The sequence below is a fragment of the Tursiops truncatus genome, chromosome 13, assembly GCF_011762595.2.
Source record: "Tursiops truncatus isolate mTurTru1 chromosome 13, mTurTru1.mat.Y, whole genome shotgun sequence".
NCBI lineage: Eukaryota > Metazoa > Chordata > Mammalia > Artiodactyla > Delphinidae > Tursiops > Tursiops truncatus.
This window is the reverse complement of record NC_047046.1, coordinates 51,353,536-51,373,202: the sequence shown is the minus strand read 5'-3', so window position 1 is coordinate 51,373,202 and position 19,667 is coordinate 51,353,536. Positions and strand designations below refer to the sequence as shown.

Sequence of the window (19,667 nt, the reverse complement as noted above, 5' to 3'; positions counted from 1 at the left end):
TTATTTGTGAAGCATGATAAAGTGAAGCATAATAAAATGAGATATACCTATATAACTGAATTCTAGAGTTACTCACAATGACCAGGAAACAATCCAAAATTACTAAACATACCAAGAAACAGAAGAACGTGACCAACACTCAATAGAAAAGTCAATTAGTGGAAACAAACCCCAAGATGAACCAGGTGTTAGAATTAGCAGACAAGGATTTTAAAGGAAAAAACACACCTGTAACGAATAAAATAGAAAATTTTAACAGAGAAATAGAAATTATAACAAAGATCCAAATGGAAATTCTAAAACCAAAAAAACCAACATCTGAAATTAAAAAAAATCATTGTATGGGCTTAATGGCAGATTAGAAATAACAGAAGAGAGTTGATGAATCTGAGGATAGATCAATAGAAATTATTCAATACGAAGAATAAAGAAAAATAGATTTTAAAAAATTAGCAAAGAGCCAGGGACCTCTGGGACAATAAACTAAAGCTCTAATATACATGTAAACAGAGTTCCAAAAGGAGAGGATAAAGAGAATAGGGAAAAAATATATTTGAAAAAACACTGGCCAAAAATTCTTTATATTTCATGAAAACAGCATTCTCAAACATTGATTTTGGGGTGTAAACTGATTTAACTTTTTATGAAAAGCAATTTGGCAATGTGAACCAAGAATCTTAAAAGGGGGGAGAGGGGGAAGATGGCGGAAGAGTAAGACGCGGAGATTACCTTCCTCCCCACAGATACATCAGAAACACATCTACACGTGGAACAACTCCTACAGAACACGTACTGAATGCTGGCAGAAGACCTCAGACCTCCCAAAAGGCAAGAAAGTCCCCACGTACCTGGGTAGGGCAAAAGAAAAAAGAATAAACAGAGACAAAAGGATAGGGACGGGACCTGCACCAGTGGGAGGGAGCTGTGAAGGAGGAAAGGTTTCCACACACTAGGAAGCCCTTTCGCGGGCGGAGACTGCGGGTGGCGGAGGGGGAAGCTTCGAAGGCACAGAGGAGAGCACAGCAACAGGGGTGAGGAGGGCAAAGCAGAGAGATTCCTGCACAGAGGATTGGTGCCGACCGGCACTCACCAGCCCGAGAAGCTTGTCGGCTTACCCGCTGGGGAGGGCGGGGCTGGGAGCTGAGGCTCAGGCTTCCATCCGCGCGCAGGCAGAGGACTGGCGGCGTGAACACAGCCTGAAGGGGTTAGTGCACCACCGCTAGCTGGGAGGGAGAACGGGGAAAAGTCTGGACCTGCTGAAGAGGCAAGAGACCTTTTCTTCTCCCTTTGTTTCCTGGTGCGCGAGGCGAGGGGATTAAGAGTGCTGCTTAAAGGAGCTCCAGAGACGGGCGCAAGGCGCGGCTAACAGCGCGGACCCCAGAGACAGGCATGAGATGCTAAGGCTGCTGCTGCCGCCACCAAGAAGCCTGTGTGTGAGCACAGGTCACTCTCCACAACTCCCTTCCGGGGAGCCTGTGCAGCCCGCCACTGCCAGGGTCCCGGGATCCAGGGACAAATTCCCTGAGAGAACGCACGGCGCGCCTCAGGCTGGTGCAACGTCACGCAGGCCTCTGCCCCCGCAGGCTCACCCCGCATCCGTACCCCTCCCTCCCCGCGGCCTGAGTGAGCCAGAGTCCCCCAAGCAGCTGCACCTTTAACCCCGTCCTGTCTGAGCGAAGAACAGACGGCCTCCGGCAACCTACATGCAGAGGCGGGGCCAAATCCAAAGCTGAGCCCTGGGAGCTATGCCAACAAAAAAGAGAAAGGGAAATCTCACCCAGCAGCCTTAGGAGCAGCGGATTAAATCTCCACAATCAACTTGATGTACCCTGCATCTGTGGAATACCTGAATAGACAATGAATCATGCCAAATTGAGGAGGTGGACTCTGAGAGCAAGATTTATTATTTTTTCCCCTTTTTGTGAGTGTGTATGTGTATGCTTCTGTGTGAGATTTTGTCTGTATAGCTTTGCTTTCACCATTTGTCCTAGGGTTCTATCTGTCCGTTTTGGTTTGTTTGTTTTTACTTAAAAAATTTTTTTTTCTTAATAATTATTTTTTATTTTAATAACTTTATTTTATCTTACTTTATTTTATTTTCTTTTATCCTCTTTCTTTCTTTCTCCTTTTTCTCCCTTTTATTCTGAGCAGTGTGGATGAAAGGCTCTTGGTGCTGCAGCTAGGAGTCAGTGCTCTGCCTCTGAGGTGGGAGAGCCAACTTCAGGACACTGGTCCACAAGACACCTCCCAGCTCCACATAATATCAAACGGCGAAAATCTCCCAGAGATTTCCATCTCAACACCAACACCCAGCTTCACTCAATGACCAGCAAACTACAGTGCTGGACACCACATGCCAAACAACTAGCAAGACAGGAACACAACCCCACCAATTAGCAGAGAGGCTGCCTAAAATCATAATAACTTCACAGACACCCCAAAACGCACTACCAGACATGGACCTGCCCACCAGAAAGACAAGATCCAGCCTCATCCACCAAAACACAGGCACTAGTCCCCTCACCAGGAAGCCTACTGAACCCACTGAACCAACCTTAGCCACTGGGGAAGACACCAAAAACAATGGGAACTATGAACCTGCAGCCGGCAAAAAGGAGACCCCAAACACAGTAAGATAAGCAAAATGAGAAGACAGAAAAACACACAGCAGATGAAGGAACAAGATAAAAACCCACCAGACCTAACAAATGAAGAGGAAATAGGCAGTCTACCTGAAAAAGAATTCAGAATAATGATAGTAAAGATGATCCAAAATCTTGGAAATAGAATAGAGAAAATGCAAGAAACATTTAACATGGACCTACAAGAACTAAAGGTGAAACAAGCAACGACGAACAACACAATAAATGAAATTAGAAGGGATCAATAGCAGAATAACTGAGGCAGAAGAACGGATAAGTGACCTGGAAGATAAAATAGGGGAAATAACTACTGCAAAGCAGAATAAAGAAAAAAGAATGAAAAGAACTGAGGACAGTCTCAGAGACCTCTGGGACAACATTAAACACACCAACATTCAAATTATAGGGGTTCCACATGAAGAAGAGAAAAAGAAAGGGACTGAGAAAATATTTGGAGAGATTATAGAAAGAGATTATAGAAAACTTCCCTAATATGGAAAAGAAAATAGTTAATCAAGTCCACGAAGCACAGAGAGTCCCATACAGGATAAATCCAAGGAGAAACACGCCAAGACACATATTAAGTAAACGGTACAAAGAAAACATATTAAAAGCAGCAAGGGAAAAACAACAAATAACACACAAGGGAATCCCTATAAGGTTAACAGCTGATCTTTCAGCAGAAACTCTGCAAGTCAGAAGGGACTGGCGGGACATATTTAAAGTGATGAAGGAGAAAAACCTACAACCAAGATTACTCTACCCAGCAAGTATCTCATTCAGATTTGATGGAGAAATTAAAACCTTTACAGACAAGCAAAAGCTGAGAGAGTTCAGCACCACCAAAACAGCTTTACAACAAGTGCTAAAGGATCTTCTCTAGGCAAGAAACACAAGAGAAGGAAAAGACCTACAATAACAAACCCAAAACAATTAAGAAAATGGGAATAGGAACATACATATCGATAATTACCTTAAATGTAAATGGATTAAATGCTCTCACCAAAAGACACAGACTGGCTGAATGGATACAAAAACAAGACCCATATATATGCTGTCTACAAGAGACCCACTTCAGACCTAGAGACACATACAGACTGAAAGTGAGGGGATGGAAAAAGATATTCCATGCAAATGGAAACCAAAAGAAAGTTGGAGTAGCAATTCTCATATCAGACAAAATAGACTTTAAAATAAAGACTATTAAAAGAGACAAAGAAGGACACTACATAATGATCAAGGGATCGATCCAAGAAGAAGATATAACAATTGTAAATATTTATGCAACCAACATAGGAGCACCTCAATACATAAGGCAAATACTAACAGCCATAAAAGGGGAAATCGACAGTAACACATTCATAGTAGGGGACTTTAACACCACATTTTCACCAATGGACAAATCATCCAAAATGAAAATAAATAAGGAAACACAAGCTTTAAATGATACATTAAACAAGATGGACTTAATTGATATTTATAGGACACTCCATCCAAAAACAACAGAATACACATTTTTCTCAAGTACTCATGGAACACTCTCAAGGATACATCGTATCTTGGGTCACAAATCAAGCCTTGGGAAATTTAAGAAAACTGAAACTGTATCAAGTATCTTCTCAGACCACAATGCTATGAGACTAGATATCAATTACAGGAAAAGATCTGTAAAAAATACAAACACATGGAGGCGAAACAATACACTACTTAACAATGAGACGAGCACTGAAGAAATCAAAGAGGAAATCAAAAGATACCTAGAAACAAATGACAATGGAGACACAATGACCCAAAACCTATGGGATGCAGCAAAAGCAGTTCTAAGAGGGAAGTTTATAGCAATACAATCCTACCTTAAGAAACAGGAAACACCTAGAATAAACAACCTAACCTTGCACCTAAAGCAATTAAGAGAAAGAAGAAGAAAAAAACTACGAAGTTAGCAGAAGGAAAGAAATCATAAAGATCAGATCAGAAATAAATGAAAAAGCAATGAAGGAAACGATAGCAAAGATCAATAAAACTAAAAGTTGGTTCTTTGAGAAGATAAACAAAATTGATAAACCATTAGCCAGACGCATCAAGAAAAAAAGGGAGAGGACTCAAATCAATAGAATTAGAAATGAAAAAGGAGAAGTAACAACTGACCCTGCAGAAATACCAAAGATCATGAGAGATTACTACAAGCAACTCTATGCCAATAAAATGGACAACCTGGAAGAAATGGACAAATTCTTAGAAATGCACAACCTGCCAAGACTGAATCAGGAAGAAATAGAAAATATGAACAGACCAATCACAAGCACTGAAATTGAAACTGTGATTAAAAATCTTCCAACAAACAAAAGCCCAGGACCAGATGGCTTCAAGGCGAATTCTATGAAACACTTATAGAAGAGCTAAGACCTGTCCTTCTCAGACTCTTCCAAAACATAGCAGAGGGAGGAACACTCCCAAACTCATTCTACGAGGCCACCATCACCCGGATACCAAAACCAGACAAGGATGTCACAAAGAAAGAAAACTACAGGGCAAAATCACTGATGAACATAGATGCAAAAATACTCAACAAAATACTAGCAAACAGAATCCAACAGCACATTAAGAGGATCATACACCATGATCAAGTGGGGTTTATTCCAGGAATACAAAGATTCTTCAAAATACGCAAATCAATCAATGTGATACACCATATTAACAAATTGAAGGAGACAAACCATATGGTCATCTCAATAGATGCAGAGAAAGCTTTTGACAAAGTTCAACACCCATGTATGATAAAAACCCTCCAGAAAGTAGGCATAGAGGGAACTTTACTCAACATAATAAAGGCCATATATGACAAACCCACAGCCAACATCCCCCTCAATGGTGAAAAACTGAAAGTATTTCCACTAAGAACAGGAACAAGACAAGGTTGACCACTCTCACCACTCTTATTCAACATAGTTTTGGAAGTTTTAGCCACAGCAATCAGAGAAGAAAAGGAAATAAAAGAATCCAAATCGGAAAAGAAGAAGTAAAGCTGTCACTGTTTGCAGATGACATGATCCTATACATAGAGAATCCTAAAGATGCTACCAGAAAACTACTAGAGCTAATCAATGAATTTGGTTAAGTGGCAGAATACAAAATCAATGCACAGAAATCTCTGGCATTCCTATATACTAATGATGAAAAATCTGAAAGTGAAATCAAGAAAACACTCCCATTTACCATTGCAACAAAAAGAATAAAATATCTAGGAATAAACCTACGTAAGGAGACAAAAGACTTGTATGCAAAAAATTATAAGACACTGATGAAAGAAATTAAAGATGATACAAATAGATGAAGAGATATACCATGTTCTTGGATGGAAGAATCCACAGTGTGAAAATGACTCTACTACCCAAAGCAATCTACAGATTCAATGCAATCCCTATCAAACTACCACTGGCATTTTTCACAGAACTAGAACAAAACATTTCACAATTTGTATGGAAACACAGAAGACACCAAATAGCCAAAGTAAGCTTGAGAACGAAAAACAGAGCTGGAGGAATCAGGCTCCCTGACTTCTGACTATACTACAAAGCTACAGTAATCAAGACAGTATGGTATTGGCACAAAAACAGAAATATAGATCAATGGAACAGGATAGAAAGCCCAGAGATAAAGCCACGCACATATGGTCACCTTATCTTTGATAAAGGCGGCAGGAATGTACAGTGGAGAAAGGACAGCCTCTTCAATAAGTGGTGCTGGGAAAACTGGACAGGTACATGTAAAAGTATGAGATTAGAACACTCCCTAACACCTCACACAAAAATAAGCTCAAAATGGATTAAAGCCCTAAATGTAAGGCCAGAAACTATCAAACTCTTAGAGGAAAACATAGGCAGAACACTCTATGACATAAATCACAGCAAGATCCTTTTTGACCCACCTCCTAGAGAAATGGAAATAAAAACAAAAATAAACAAATGGAACCTAGTGAAACTTCAAAGCTTTTGCACAGCAAAGGAAACCATAAACAAGACAAAAAGACAACCCTCAGAATGGGAGAAAGTATTTGCAAATGAAGCAACTGACAAGGGATTAATCTCCAAAATTTACAAGCAGCTCATGCAGCTCAATAACAAAAAAACAAACAACCCAATCCAAAAATGGGCAGAAGACCTAAACAGACATTTCTCCAAAGAATATACACAGATTGCCAACAAACACATGAAAGAATACTCAACATCATTAATCATTAAAGAAATGCAAATGAAAAGTACAATGAGATATCATCTCACACCGGTCAGAATGGTCATCATCAAAAAATCCATAGACAATAAATGCTGGAGAGGGTGTGGAGAAAAGGGAATACTCTTGTGCTGCTGTGGAAATGTGAATTGGTACAGCCACTATGGAGAACTGTATGGAGGTTCCTTAAAAAACTACAAATAGAACTACCATATGACCCAGCAATCCCACCACTGGGCATATACTCTGAGAAAACCATAATTCAAAAAGAGTCATGTACGAAAATGTTCATTGCAGCTCTATTTACAATAGCCAGGAGATGGAAGCATCCAATGTGTCCATTATTGGATGAATGGATAAAGATGATGTGGCACATATATACAATGGAATATTACTCAGCCATAAAAAGAAACGAAAATGAGTTTATTGTGGTGAGGTGAATGGACTTAGTGTCTGTCATACAGAATGAAGTAAGTCAGAAAAATAAAGACAAATATCGTATGCTAACACATATATGTGGAATCTAAGAAAAAAAACTGTCATGAAGAACCTAAGGGAAAGACGGGAATAAAGACACAGATGTACTATAGAATGGACTTGAGGATATGGGGAGGGGGAAGGGTAAGCTGTGACAAAGTGAGACAGTGGCATGGACATATATACACTACCAAACTTAAAACAGATAGCTAGTGGGAAGCAGCCGCATGGCACAGGGAGATCAGCTCGGTGGTTTTTGACCACCTAGAGGGGTGGGATAGGGAGGGTGGGAGGGAGGGAGATGCAAGAAGGAAGAGATATGGGAACATATGTATATGTATAACTGATTCACTTTTTTATAAAGCAGAAACTAACACACCACTGTAAAGCAATTATACTCCAATAAAGATGTAAAAAAAAAAAAAAGAATCTTAAAAGGATTTATACGTACTTTAAGCTAGTAGTTCTGCATACATTAAAAATGTATGTACAGAAATGTTCCTCAAAGCATAATTTATTGTATAATAGTAAAACCTTATATTATCCAATAACAGGCTTATTGATAAATATTGAGTAATATTCGTCACATGATAGATATTGGTTAAATGAATTAATATCATGTTTTCATAAAAAAGGACATCAGAAACTGGGATACACAAAAAAAAGCAAAAAATAAAATTCTGTATAAGCATAATCCCTATTATGATATAGAAATTATTATTATGAAAGAGAGAGGGGAAAAGGCCTCATAGGATTGTCTCTGAATGGTAGGATTATGAATGATTTTTATTTTCTTCTTTACACTTTTCTATATTTTTCAAAAATTTATAATGTGAATATATTTATTCATATGATCAGAAAACTGGATTCACCAATATGAAGCTATACATATATACCAACCATATCCTTAATATCTGTGTGCTACATATTTTGCCTTCACCGACCACCCAAGTTTACCTTGGTCCAGAGCCACTCTCATTCATATCCAGCCTCAGCTCTCGGGGTGTAGTAATGTCTTTATTAGCAACCAGTTCTCTTGACTTAAATACAGCTTGAGTTCTTAACCTGTAAAAATAGATTTAGACATAGAAATAGAACAACCAATACTAAAATTTGTATGGAACCATAAAAGACCCTGAATAGCTAAATCTTGAGAAAGAAGACCAAAGTTGGAAGCATTACATTCTCTGATTTCCAACTATATTACAAAGCTATAGTCAAAACAGTACTGGCATACAATTCAACACTAAAACACCAAATAAACAGGTTAAAAAAATGGGCAGAGGATCTGAATAGACATTTGTTCAAAGAAGACATACAGATGGCCAACAGGGACATGAAAAGATGCTTAACGTCACTTATCATCAGGGAAATGAAAATCAAAACCATAATGAGATATCACCTCACACCTGTCAGAATGGCCATTATCAAGAAGACAGCAAATAACAAGTGTTGACAAGGATGTGAAGAAAAGGGAATCCTCGTGCACTGTTGGTAGGAATGTAAATTGGTGTAGCCGCTATGGAAAACAGTACGGAGATTCCTCAATAAATTAAAAATAGAACTATTATATGATGTAGCAATTCCACTCCTGGGTATTTATCTGAAGAAAACAAAAACGCTAATGATTCAACAGAAAAGATACATGCGTCCCTGTGTTCACTGCAGCATTATTTACAATAGCCAAGATACGGAAGCAACCTTAGTGTCCGTCAACAGATGAATGGATAAAGAAGATGTGGTATATGTATATAATGGAGTATTACACAGCCATACAAAAGGATAAAATCTTGCCATGTGCAACAACATGGATGGACTTGGAGGGTATTATGCTAAGTGAAATAAGTCAGACAGAGAAAGATAAATACTGTATGATTTCACTTATATGTGGACTATAAAAAACAAATGAACAAACATAATGAAACAGAAACAGAGTCATAAATATAGAGAACAAATAGGTGGTTGCCAGAGGGGAGAGGGGTCAGGGTAGGTGAGAAATAGGTGAGGGAGATTAAGAGGTACAGTACAAATTTCCAGTTGCAAAATAAATGAGACATGGCTATGAAATGTACAGTATGGGGAATATAGTCAATAATTATGTAATATCTTTCTGTGGTGACACATGACAACTAGACTTATTGTGGTGATCATTTTGAAATGTATAGATATATCAAGTCACTATCTTATATACCAGGAACTAACATAGTATTGTAGGTCAATTATACTTCAAAAACAAACAAAGAAACAAACTCATAGGAAAAAAAGGTGAGGTTTGTGCTACCAGAGATGATAGGTAGGGAGAAGGGGAATTAGATAAAAGTAGATAAAAGGTACAAACTTCCAATTATAAGCTAAACAAGTACTAGGGATGTAATATACAACATAATAAATATAATTAACACTGCTGTATGTTATATATGAAAGTTGTTAAGAGAGTAAACCGTAATGGTTCTTATCACAAGGAAAAAACATTTTTTTCTATTTAATTTTGTATCTATATAAGATGATAGATATTCACTAAACTTATCTTGGTAGTCATTTCATTATGTATGTAAGTGAAATTATCATGCTGTACACCCTAAACTTATACAGTGCTGTATGCCAATTATAGCTTAATAAAACTAGAAGAGGGGCTTCCCTGCTGGCGCAGTGGTTAAGAATCCACCTGCCAATGCAAGGGACATGGGTTCAATCCCTGGGCCGGGAAGATCCCACATGCCACGGAGCAAGTAAGCCCGTGTACCACAACTACTGAGCCTGCGCTCTAGAGCCCACGAGCCACATCTACTGAGCCCATGTGCCACAACTACTGAAGCCCGCACGCCTAGAGCCTGTGCTCCGCAACAAGAGAAGCCACCGCAATGAGAAGCCTGCGTACCACAACAAAGAGTAGCCCCAGCTCACCGCAACTAGAGAAAGCCCGTGCACAGCAACAAAGACCCAATGCAGCCAAAGATAAATAAATAAATAAATAAATAAATATATTAAAAAAAAAACTGGAAGTAAAAAGAGTAAATCAGAAATAAATAGAAGTGAGAAAAATACTAAATCAAAATACAAAATCAAATGAGTAGACACACCCACACATACAAACTGACATATAAACAGTCACAAAGACCAATAAAACAGAATAGAAAACCCGGAAATAAACCCTTGCATATGTGGTCAACTAATCTTTGATCAGGGCACCAAGAATACACAATTGGGAAAGGATAGTCTCTTCAATAAATGGTTTTGGGAACAATGGACAGCCCCGTGCAAAAGAATGAAATTAGACCAGTATCTTACGTGTTACACGTCACATAAGAATTAACTCAAAATGGGTTAAAGACTAGAATGTAAGACCTAAAACCATGAAACTCCTAGAAGAAAACATAGGTGGTAAGCTCACTGACATAGTCTTGGTGATGATCTTTTGGAGCTGACACAAAATATAAAGGCAACAAAAACCAAAAATAAATAAGTGGGACTACATCAAACTATAAAGCCTCTGCACAGCAAAGGAAACCACAAACAAAATGAAAAGGAGACCTACCAAATGGGAGAAAATATTTGCAAATCATATATCTGATAAAGGGGTAATATCCAAAATATATAAAGAACTTATATAATTCAATAGCAAAAACCCAAACAATCCAATTAAAAAATGAGCAGAGGATGTGAATAGACATTTTCTCAAAGAAGGCATACAGATGGCTAACAGATACATGAAAAGATGCTCAATATCACTAATCATCAGGGAAATGCAAATCAAAACTACAATGAGATGTGACCTCATACCTGTTAGAATGGCTATTATCAAAAAGACAAGAAACAACAATTGTTGGTCAGGATATGGAGAAATGGGAATCCCTATATATTCTTGGTGAGAATGTAAAGTGGTACAGTCATTATGGAAAACAGTATGGAAAATCCTCAAAATTTAAAAATAGAACTACCATATGATCTAGCAATTGGGTATTTATCTTAAGGAAATGAAATTTGTATCTTAAAGAGATGTCTGCATTTCCACGTTCATTGCTGCATTAATCACAATAGCCAAGATATGGAAACAACCTAAGTGTCTATTGACAGAAGAATGGATAAAGAAAATGTGAGATACACACACACACACACACACAAACATACACACAATGGAATATTATTCAGCCAGAAAAAAGAAGGAAATCCTGCCATTTGCAACAGTATGCATGAACCTAGAGGACATTACGTTCAGTGAACATACCAACATACCAAAATATGTGAGACTAACAGTGCTGAGAGGGATATTTATGGCCCTAAATGCTTCCAGTAAAAAAGAAGAAAAGTATCAAATCAATAATCTAAGCTCCCACCTTAAGACAGAAAAAAAGAACAAGATAAATCCAAAGCAAGCAGAAATAAGGAAATACTAAGAAATGAATCAATTAAATAAATGAGACCCGTATTATCTTGATACCAAAACCAAAGCCAGTATAACAAAAGAAAACTACAGACCAATATCCCTCATACATATTGATGTAAATATCCTTAACAAAATATTAGTAAATAGAAATTTGTAGTATATAAAAAGTATTATACACTATGACCAAGGAGATTTATTCCAGGGATACAATGCTAGGTCAATATTAAAAAGAACTGTCAATGCAACCCACCATATTGGCAATCTAAAAGAGAAAAATCAAACAATCACGTCAATTAACACATAAAAGGTATCTGACAAAATTCAACAGTCATTATGGAAACTTTATATCATCTACAATAAAAAAAATCAAACTTCATCAAAATTGAAAACTTTTGCTTTGTGAAAGATCCTTTTTGAGACTGAAAAGACAGGCTACAGACCAGGAGAAAATACTTGCAATCCACCTATCTGACAAAGGACTTATATCCTTTGAATATATAAGGAACTCTCAAAACTCAACAGGAAAACAATTCAAACAATCCGGTTGGAATATGGCAAGAGATATTAAAGGGACAATTTACCCAAAAGGATGGAAGGAGGGCAAACTAGCAAATGAAAAGATATTCAATATCACTAGCCATTAGGAAAATGCAAACTAAGACGACAATGAAATATCACTACACACAGATTAGAACATGTCAAATAAAAACCTGTGACACTATCAAATGCCGGAAAGGAGGTGGAGAAATGATCTTTCATATGTTACTGGTAGAAAAGTATTTTAAACTTAATGTGGTATAAGTTAAGTATGATCTTATCATAAGATTTAGCAATCTTACTCCTAGTTTTCATTTGTAGAAACAAAAACCTTAGGCCACACTAAAACTTGTATTAGAATATATAGCAGCTCTATTTGTAGCAGAAAAAAACTGAAAACAACCAATTGTCCTTTAACAGATAAATGGTTAAACATATCATGGTATATCCATATCGTGGAATAGTACTCAGAAATCAAAAGGTACAATATATGCGACAACCTAGATGGATGTCAAGAACATTATGCTGAATGAGAAAAGCCAATATCAAAATTTCACATACTGTATAATTCCATTTATATAACATTTTCAAAATAACAAAATTATAGACATAGACAACAGATTAGGAGTCTCCAGGGGTTAGGGATGGGGGCGCAGAGAGTGACTCTAACAGGAGAGTACAAAGGAAATCTTGGTGGTGCTGAAATAGTCCTGTAGTTTGATTGTGGTGGTGGTTACACAAATCCACACATGTGATAAAATGGCATAGAAATACACATACACACTGTACCAATGTTAATTTACTAGTTTTGATAATATATTACAGTTGTATAAAATGTAGTCATTGGGAGAAGCTGGTTTTTGCAACTTCTATCAATCTAATTATTTCAAAATAAAAAGTTTTTAAAAATCTCTATACATATGCATAAACGTTTACAATTTATATACACAAAACTTGTTCAAAATCTGTGTTTCATAGCTCTTTCATCTAAGCTGGGGTGATCAAGAGAACAATAAAGACTTTATTATCATTATGCAGCACTATTTGAACATACAATCCTGTTCAAATGAACATGATGCCTAGTCTAAAATTACCCATTCTCCCCTGCTAGACTGTGACCTCTTTAAAGACCGCACTTGAAATTTTTTTTACCTATCCCAAGTACCTAGAACCATTCCTCACATAATATAGGCATTCGATAAATGTTTGTTGAATGAAGTTCTCAGGAGAGACTACACATTAACTGGAGTATTAGAGATTGGGGTCATAAAATTGAAGCAACATTTCAGCCTTTGGTTACAATCTTGTTACAAGAGACTTCATTTTCACTTCCTTTAAAAGCCTCCAGGTTTCAACAATGAAGAATAAAACTGATCATGAAGAGAAAGAGGAAGACCACTTTTGCTTCCTAGAAGAGTCAGTATTACACTGAGGGAAAAATGTCAAGATGGAACTTTCAAAGAAATTAAAATTTAAAAAATATTAGGCAAGATCTGAAAATGAAAGAAAATTAACTCCAAGAAGTAAAAGAAAATAACACTAGTATTAAGTGTGTCTGTATAGGATCTATGTGTCTAAGAATGCGTACAAAGGGGAAATGGTATGTTTGACCAAGGAGGAAATGGCAGGGAAAGACACGCACACACACACACACACACACACACACACACACACACACACAATTCCCTATGAAAACTTGAAATTTACTTTTTAAAAAAGACATAAATGCCATATTTTCTTGTGTTTAAAATACAATTGTGTCTGATTTATTACTATTTTTAAACTAAGATAACAAACTTTATGACTCTGCATGTAAAACTATGCTGAACACTACATGATATAAAACAGGACTTTAGCTTTTGAAGCATTGTTCTCAGGGAAAAATTGTTAGAGGAAGAACAGTTTAAATGTGGGTAAGTGTATAAGAAACTGGTTATTGAACAGGCTATGCTTCATGACCAGAAAAGACTGAATTTAGAAGGTTCCCATCATTCGTTGCATGGAATGATGACAGCTAGCCATGCTTCGGTCTGATTTCACATCCTGAAATCTCATACTTTTACTTAATGGTAATATTCTCTACAATGACATCAAACAGCAAAGGATTTTGTGTAACGGTAATATTTAAAAATACTGTCTTTCGAATCCAGCAAAAATTATACTGGACTGCTGAGAAGTAGATATTCTAAGCTAACATTTTGGAAGACAAGGTAATCTTTCAAGTCTTCCCCAAAAGACAGTGCAATTTACTTGCAAGTCATAGCTGCTGTGCATCTTGAGCAAACCAAAGTCCCGAGGAACTTCTGTTCCTACACATCTGTTATAGTAACACAGCTGTCATTTTATACTGTGTTTTCCAAGCTATAGATACTGCTGAAAGAACAGGTAGGACTCACCAGTTATAGTCCAGTCGAGACTGATGAAGCTGCTCCTGCTTTAGGAGTAGTTTTGTCTCCTGCTGGGCCAGTAGATGCTGAAGGCGTTCCTTTTCAATTTCCAGCTCCATTTTCTGAAGCATGAGTTGCTGCCTTCTATCTTCTGAGAGCTGCTTTTTGACATCAGTTTCACTAGGCTGCAGTGCCCCTTGGCCACGCATCTGAGATGCCCAGGAAAGCCCACAATACCTGCATGATTCCAGATGTGTCTTGGAATATTCAGGGACCATGTTTGTCGGATGGCTCTCACGAACATGATCCGCATTTTCAGAAAGTCTGTGACCACAACACTGACTAGGTGGAGTAGCCTTACGGTGTTGGCATTCCTTCACGTTCAGGTCCTCTGGTGGAACTTCCTCTGTAGGGACTGCATCTACTAGTTTTTTCCCTGGGGATCCATAATTACATGTTCTGGTCTCTGATGGCACCTTGTCCACATCCTCTTTGGGATAATGAAGGGCTGCTTGTTTCAAAGAATTATTCCTAAATTCCGCAAGGGATTCTGAAGCTGAGTCCTGATTTGCAGACTTAGGCCTTTGCTTGGTTTGAATGTGGGTTTGTGGTTTGGCTACACTCAAGTAGGAACCATCCAGTTCCACAGATGAAGACCAGAGAGTGCTTTTCCTATCGGATACCTAAAAGGAATCGCAAGATCACTTGTCAAATAAGAGCACAACAGGAGTTCTTTTGACTTTTCAGAAATCAGTGATATATGTTTACCAAGACAAAGCTGTGTTTTTGTCTTCTTAATTAATAAATGATAGTAGTCACATAGCTAAACAGACATGTGCCATAAAGCTAATCTCATTTTCAAACAATCTACATTTCAGTAAATCCACAAGGATGAGAAAAAGAAAGTGTTGCTGCTCGCTGCTTAAGCAAGATTTCAGGAATTGCAAATAATGAGGGGTATATAGCATCAACTTTGAGAAGAAGAAAAACATTGAATGTTAATGCCTTAAAATGTTTAATTTTGAATACTAAGCCAAGAAATCCATTCAGCCACCTTAAATATCTTTCGATTGGCCATTACATAGCATGAGGTTTGATGTAGAACATTTCACCTTATACTGAACAGGATGTTAGTTACTGCTAGAAATTTGATGAGTTCTTATAAATATCTTTACAGCACACAGACAAGACCAAGCACTTTCCACAAAATATGATTCTAATCAAAAGCGGTTATTTAAATACAAAACATATTTAATTTCAGCTGTAAACGTAACTGATTTTTCAATTAAGCTGTTCAAGTGATTATAGTCTGATAGAACTCAGGCAGAAAGGAAGAGTTGCAAACTACCTTTGACAGGCCAGTAGAGTGAGCTTTCCCAGCATTTTAGCCTCAACCCTGTTTCATCAAGGAGAGCAAAACTTAGTTTATATCAATGACTCTCAAACTTTAGGATGTATCAGAATCACCTGGAGGGCTTGTTCAATGTGAATTGCTTGGCTTATTCCCCAGAGTTTCCAATTCAGTAACTCTAGAGTAGAGTCAGAGAATCTGCATTTTTAACAAGTTCCAATCTGGAACCACACTTTGAGAACCACTGGTCTGTACCATGGGCCATTGGACTGCCCCTTTGTCCCTCTTTTAAGGACCACTTTGATTACATCGGGCCTACCCATGTAATCCTGGCTAATTTCCTCATCTCAAGATCCTTAACTTAATCACGTCTGTAAAGCCTCTTGTCATACAAAGTCGTTTGTGCCATATAAAATGACATTTACAGGTTCCAGAAATTAGGACATGGACATGTTTGGGAGGCTATTATTCAGTTTGCCCCAACTTCTTTTAAAGTAAGAACTAATTCATAAACAGTTGAGATGGTTATGTATTCCAGAGACATGTACTCTAGAATGAATGAATAATTGAGATCCCTAGCAGAGGGGGAAAAAAAAAATCCCACCAATTTACTTTGCAATAGTTGAAAATGATGAACTGATTGGTAAAAAGTGTCACCTAACATATATATAGCAATACAATTTTTCCTCTCCTATGATAAAAGGGGGCTATTACAATGACTCTTTTAAGATTTTGAGTTTCTAAAGCAATGTTAAAGGAGTTCTGTTTAAATTAGAATGAGCCACATCTGGGGAGATGACTTGGGCCTCTTCAAAGAAGCCATGTAAATTTATATGCTGAGCAGATGACACTGAGCAGATGACAAGCTACATAAAGGGAACTAGTCCTAGGGCAAACTTTATGATAAACTACCTCATTAAAAAAATTAACCTTATTTTACACCTAAAGGAAAACTCTAGTCCACATTCATCTCCCCTATTCTGAACTTCTGTAGCACTTATTGTCAACAGAAATATTTAACATTTATCACCTGCTATTTTGTATGATAAACCATCTTCTTATAGATTATACTTTTAAAATGAGAAATAAATTTTTTAAAAGTCCAGAAACTTAAATCAACTATTTTATATCATCTTAGTTTCTAATCCATGTATCATTAATGTAACAGTAGATATAGCATGTATATATTATTTTATATTCTCATTTTTGTTCCTTAACATTATTTACATATGTGCATTTTTAGGTATTTATATAGCTTACACTTACTTTAATGGTGTTGAGTGTTACATTATTCACAAATGTCAGGTATTTGGAATATTTCTAAAATATTTCGTACTTAGCTTTTATGTTTTTGAGAGGCACTACAACTTAATGATTTCCATGCATGCTTTGCTCAAAGAGAATACTGCTTTGTCAATTACCTGCTGGGTGACTGTGCAACTTGGTAGACCGAGTTCTAAGATGGTCCTCAAGATTCCCATCCTTTTGGTGTCCCCACCCTGTATTATCTCCTCCCCTTAAGTGAGGGTAGAACTTGTGAATATGATCAGATCAATCCTGTGGTTATGTTACCTTATATGGCAAAAAGGACTTTCCAGATGTAACTGAGGCTCCAGCTGACTTTGAATTAATAAAAAGGGAGATTATCTCATGCGGGCCAGACCTAGTCAGGTAAGCCCTTTAACAGAGGGTCTGGTGCCCTCCCCAAGATCAGAGATTCTCCTGCTGGCCTTGAAGAAATAAGCTACTGTGTGGTGGGATGGTGGGAGGGCTTTTTTTTTTTTTAAGATTTTATTGAAGTAGAGTTGATTTACATGTTGTGTTAATTTCTGCTGTACAGCAAAGCGACTCAGTTACACATATATATTGGGTTGACCAAAAAGTTCGTTCAGTTAGTGAATACATTGTTCCATAAAATTCTTGGTGAAAATGAGTCTTTTATTTTTACTTAAAACCGAACGAACTTTTTGGCCAACCCAATATATTCTTTTTCATATTCATCATGGTTTGTCACAGGATATTGAATATAGTTGCCTGTGCTATACAGTAGGACCTTGTTGTTTATCCATCCTATACATAATAGTTTGCATCTGCTAACCCCAGACCCAGATATAGAGAACCGTCTTGTGGTTGCCAAGGGGCGTGGGGGTGGGGGGAAGGAATGGGAGTTTGGGATTAGCAGAGGCAAACTATTATACATAGGGTGGGATGGCTTATGGAGGGGCTCATGTGGCAATGACCTCTGGAGCAGAAGGCAGTTTCCAGACAACAGTGAGCAAGAAAATGAGGCACCTACCATACATATGCAAGGAAATAAATCCTGCCAACAACCCACTGAATGTAGCCCAGCTGGCATCTTGATTGCAGCCTTCTAAGACCCTGAGCATAGGACCCAACTAAGCTGTGCCAGACTCCTGAACCACAGACACCGTGAGATAGTAAATGTGTGTTGTTTTAAGCTAAGTTTGTAGTAATTTGTTACACAGCAATAAAAAACTAATATAACATTATTATCCAACTTGCCTGAGCCTCAGGTTCCTCATCAGAAAACCAGGGATTAAAAATAGCAGCTACATCAAAACTGAACGCGGTGGTGAGACAGAAGAGCAGTTATCAAGGGTGCTAATTTATAAGGGTACTAATTTACAAAAAGGAAACACAAACCTTATATTTACCCAACTTCTTTCAAGGAGAACATTGTGGTGTATGTGTGCGGGGGGAGTGGGGTGGGGTGAGATCACCAAGGGGCACATTCAGTTACAACAGATTATCTCTGAACTGTCTTCAAGGAAAATGAGTTCAGTTATCTATCTTCATTTTGCTACAGCGAGGTTTGTAGTTGGGCCAGAGTTGAATTGCTTGAGATAATAGAGAGGTTCTTCATCTTTCTCCTTCATATAAAGGATGTCAGTCTTAACACTAACATCTTGCACTGCCTCTTAAGGTTGCTGTGATGATTAGATGAGATAATTCATATAAAGTGCTTTGGATGGGGCTTAATTTGCCTTTGCGACACACGGAAGTCACAGTGGGCTTAAATGAAACTGATGCATTTTTCTTTCTGGGGCTGCTCCATGCTTTCTATATGATATTTACAAATATAACTTCTCTTAACTAAGGCTTAGTTAAGCCTTAACAAATCTTAACAAATCCCAAACTGCTGTCTCTGGTATATGGGTTTGACATGCATTTTTCAGATATATAACACTAACTTAGAAACCATTAGATATTTTTTTAAATGGAGGCATAACTTATACATAATAAAATGCACATACCTTAAGTATACAGCTTGATGAATTTTTATACTTGCATTTACCCAAGTAATCATCACCCAGATCAAGTTATAGAACAATTCCATTACCCCAGAAAGTTCCTTTGTGTCCTTTCTAGTCAATATCACATCCTCACACTCCCAGGAGTAACCATTATTCTGATTCTTATGATCATAGATTAGTTTTGCCTATGTTGAACTTCATATAAATGGAATCATACAGTATGCTACCCTTTTGTACCTGATTTCTTAAGCTCAACATAATTTTTGAGTATCTTCTGTGTTGTTGTGCATATCAATAGTTCATTCTTTTTTACTGCTGCATAGTACTTCATTGTATGAATAAAGCAAAATTTGTTTATCCTTTTATTGGATTAGGTTGTTTCCA

At 37.4% G+C, this 19,667-nt stretch overlaps 1 protein-coding gene across 9 annotated transcripts in view; it reads right to left on the bottom strand.

The window, feature by feature from the left end:
* KIAA1328 (KIAA1328 ortholog) overlaps positions 1-19,667 on the bottom strand; it is a 391,966-nt gene that overhangs the window by 148,356 nt on the left and 223,943 nt on the right. For 7 of the 9 annotated variants that reach the window (XR_012325380.1, XM_019930365.3, XM_019930366.3 and 4 more), the window contains 2 exons: positions 14,667-15,340; positions 8,307-8,414 (listed from right to left, as the gene is read on the bottom strand). Coding sequence is in view for 8 of the 9 variants with exons in the window: in XM_019930365.3 (XP_019785924.3) it covers positions 8,307-8,414; positions 14,667-15,340 (782 nt within the window). In the remaining variant the exon portion in view is untranslated. The remainder of the gene's footprint in view (positions 1-8,306; positions 8,415-14,666; positions 15,341-19,667) is intronic. The other 2 variants (XM_019930368.3, XM_019930369.3) reach the window with 1 other exon arrangement.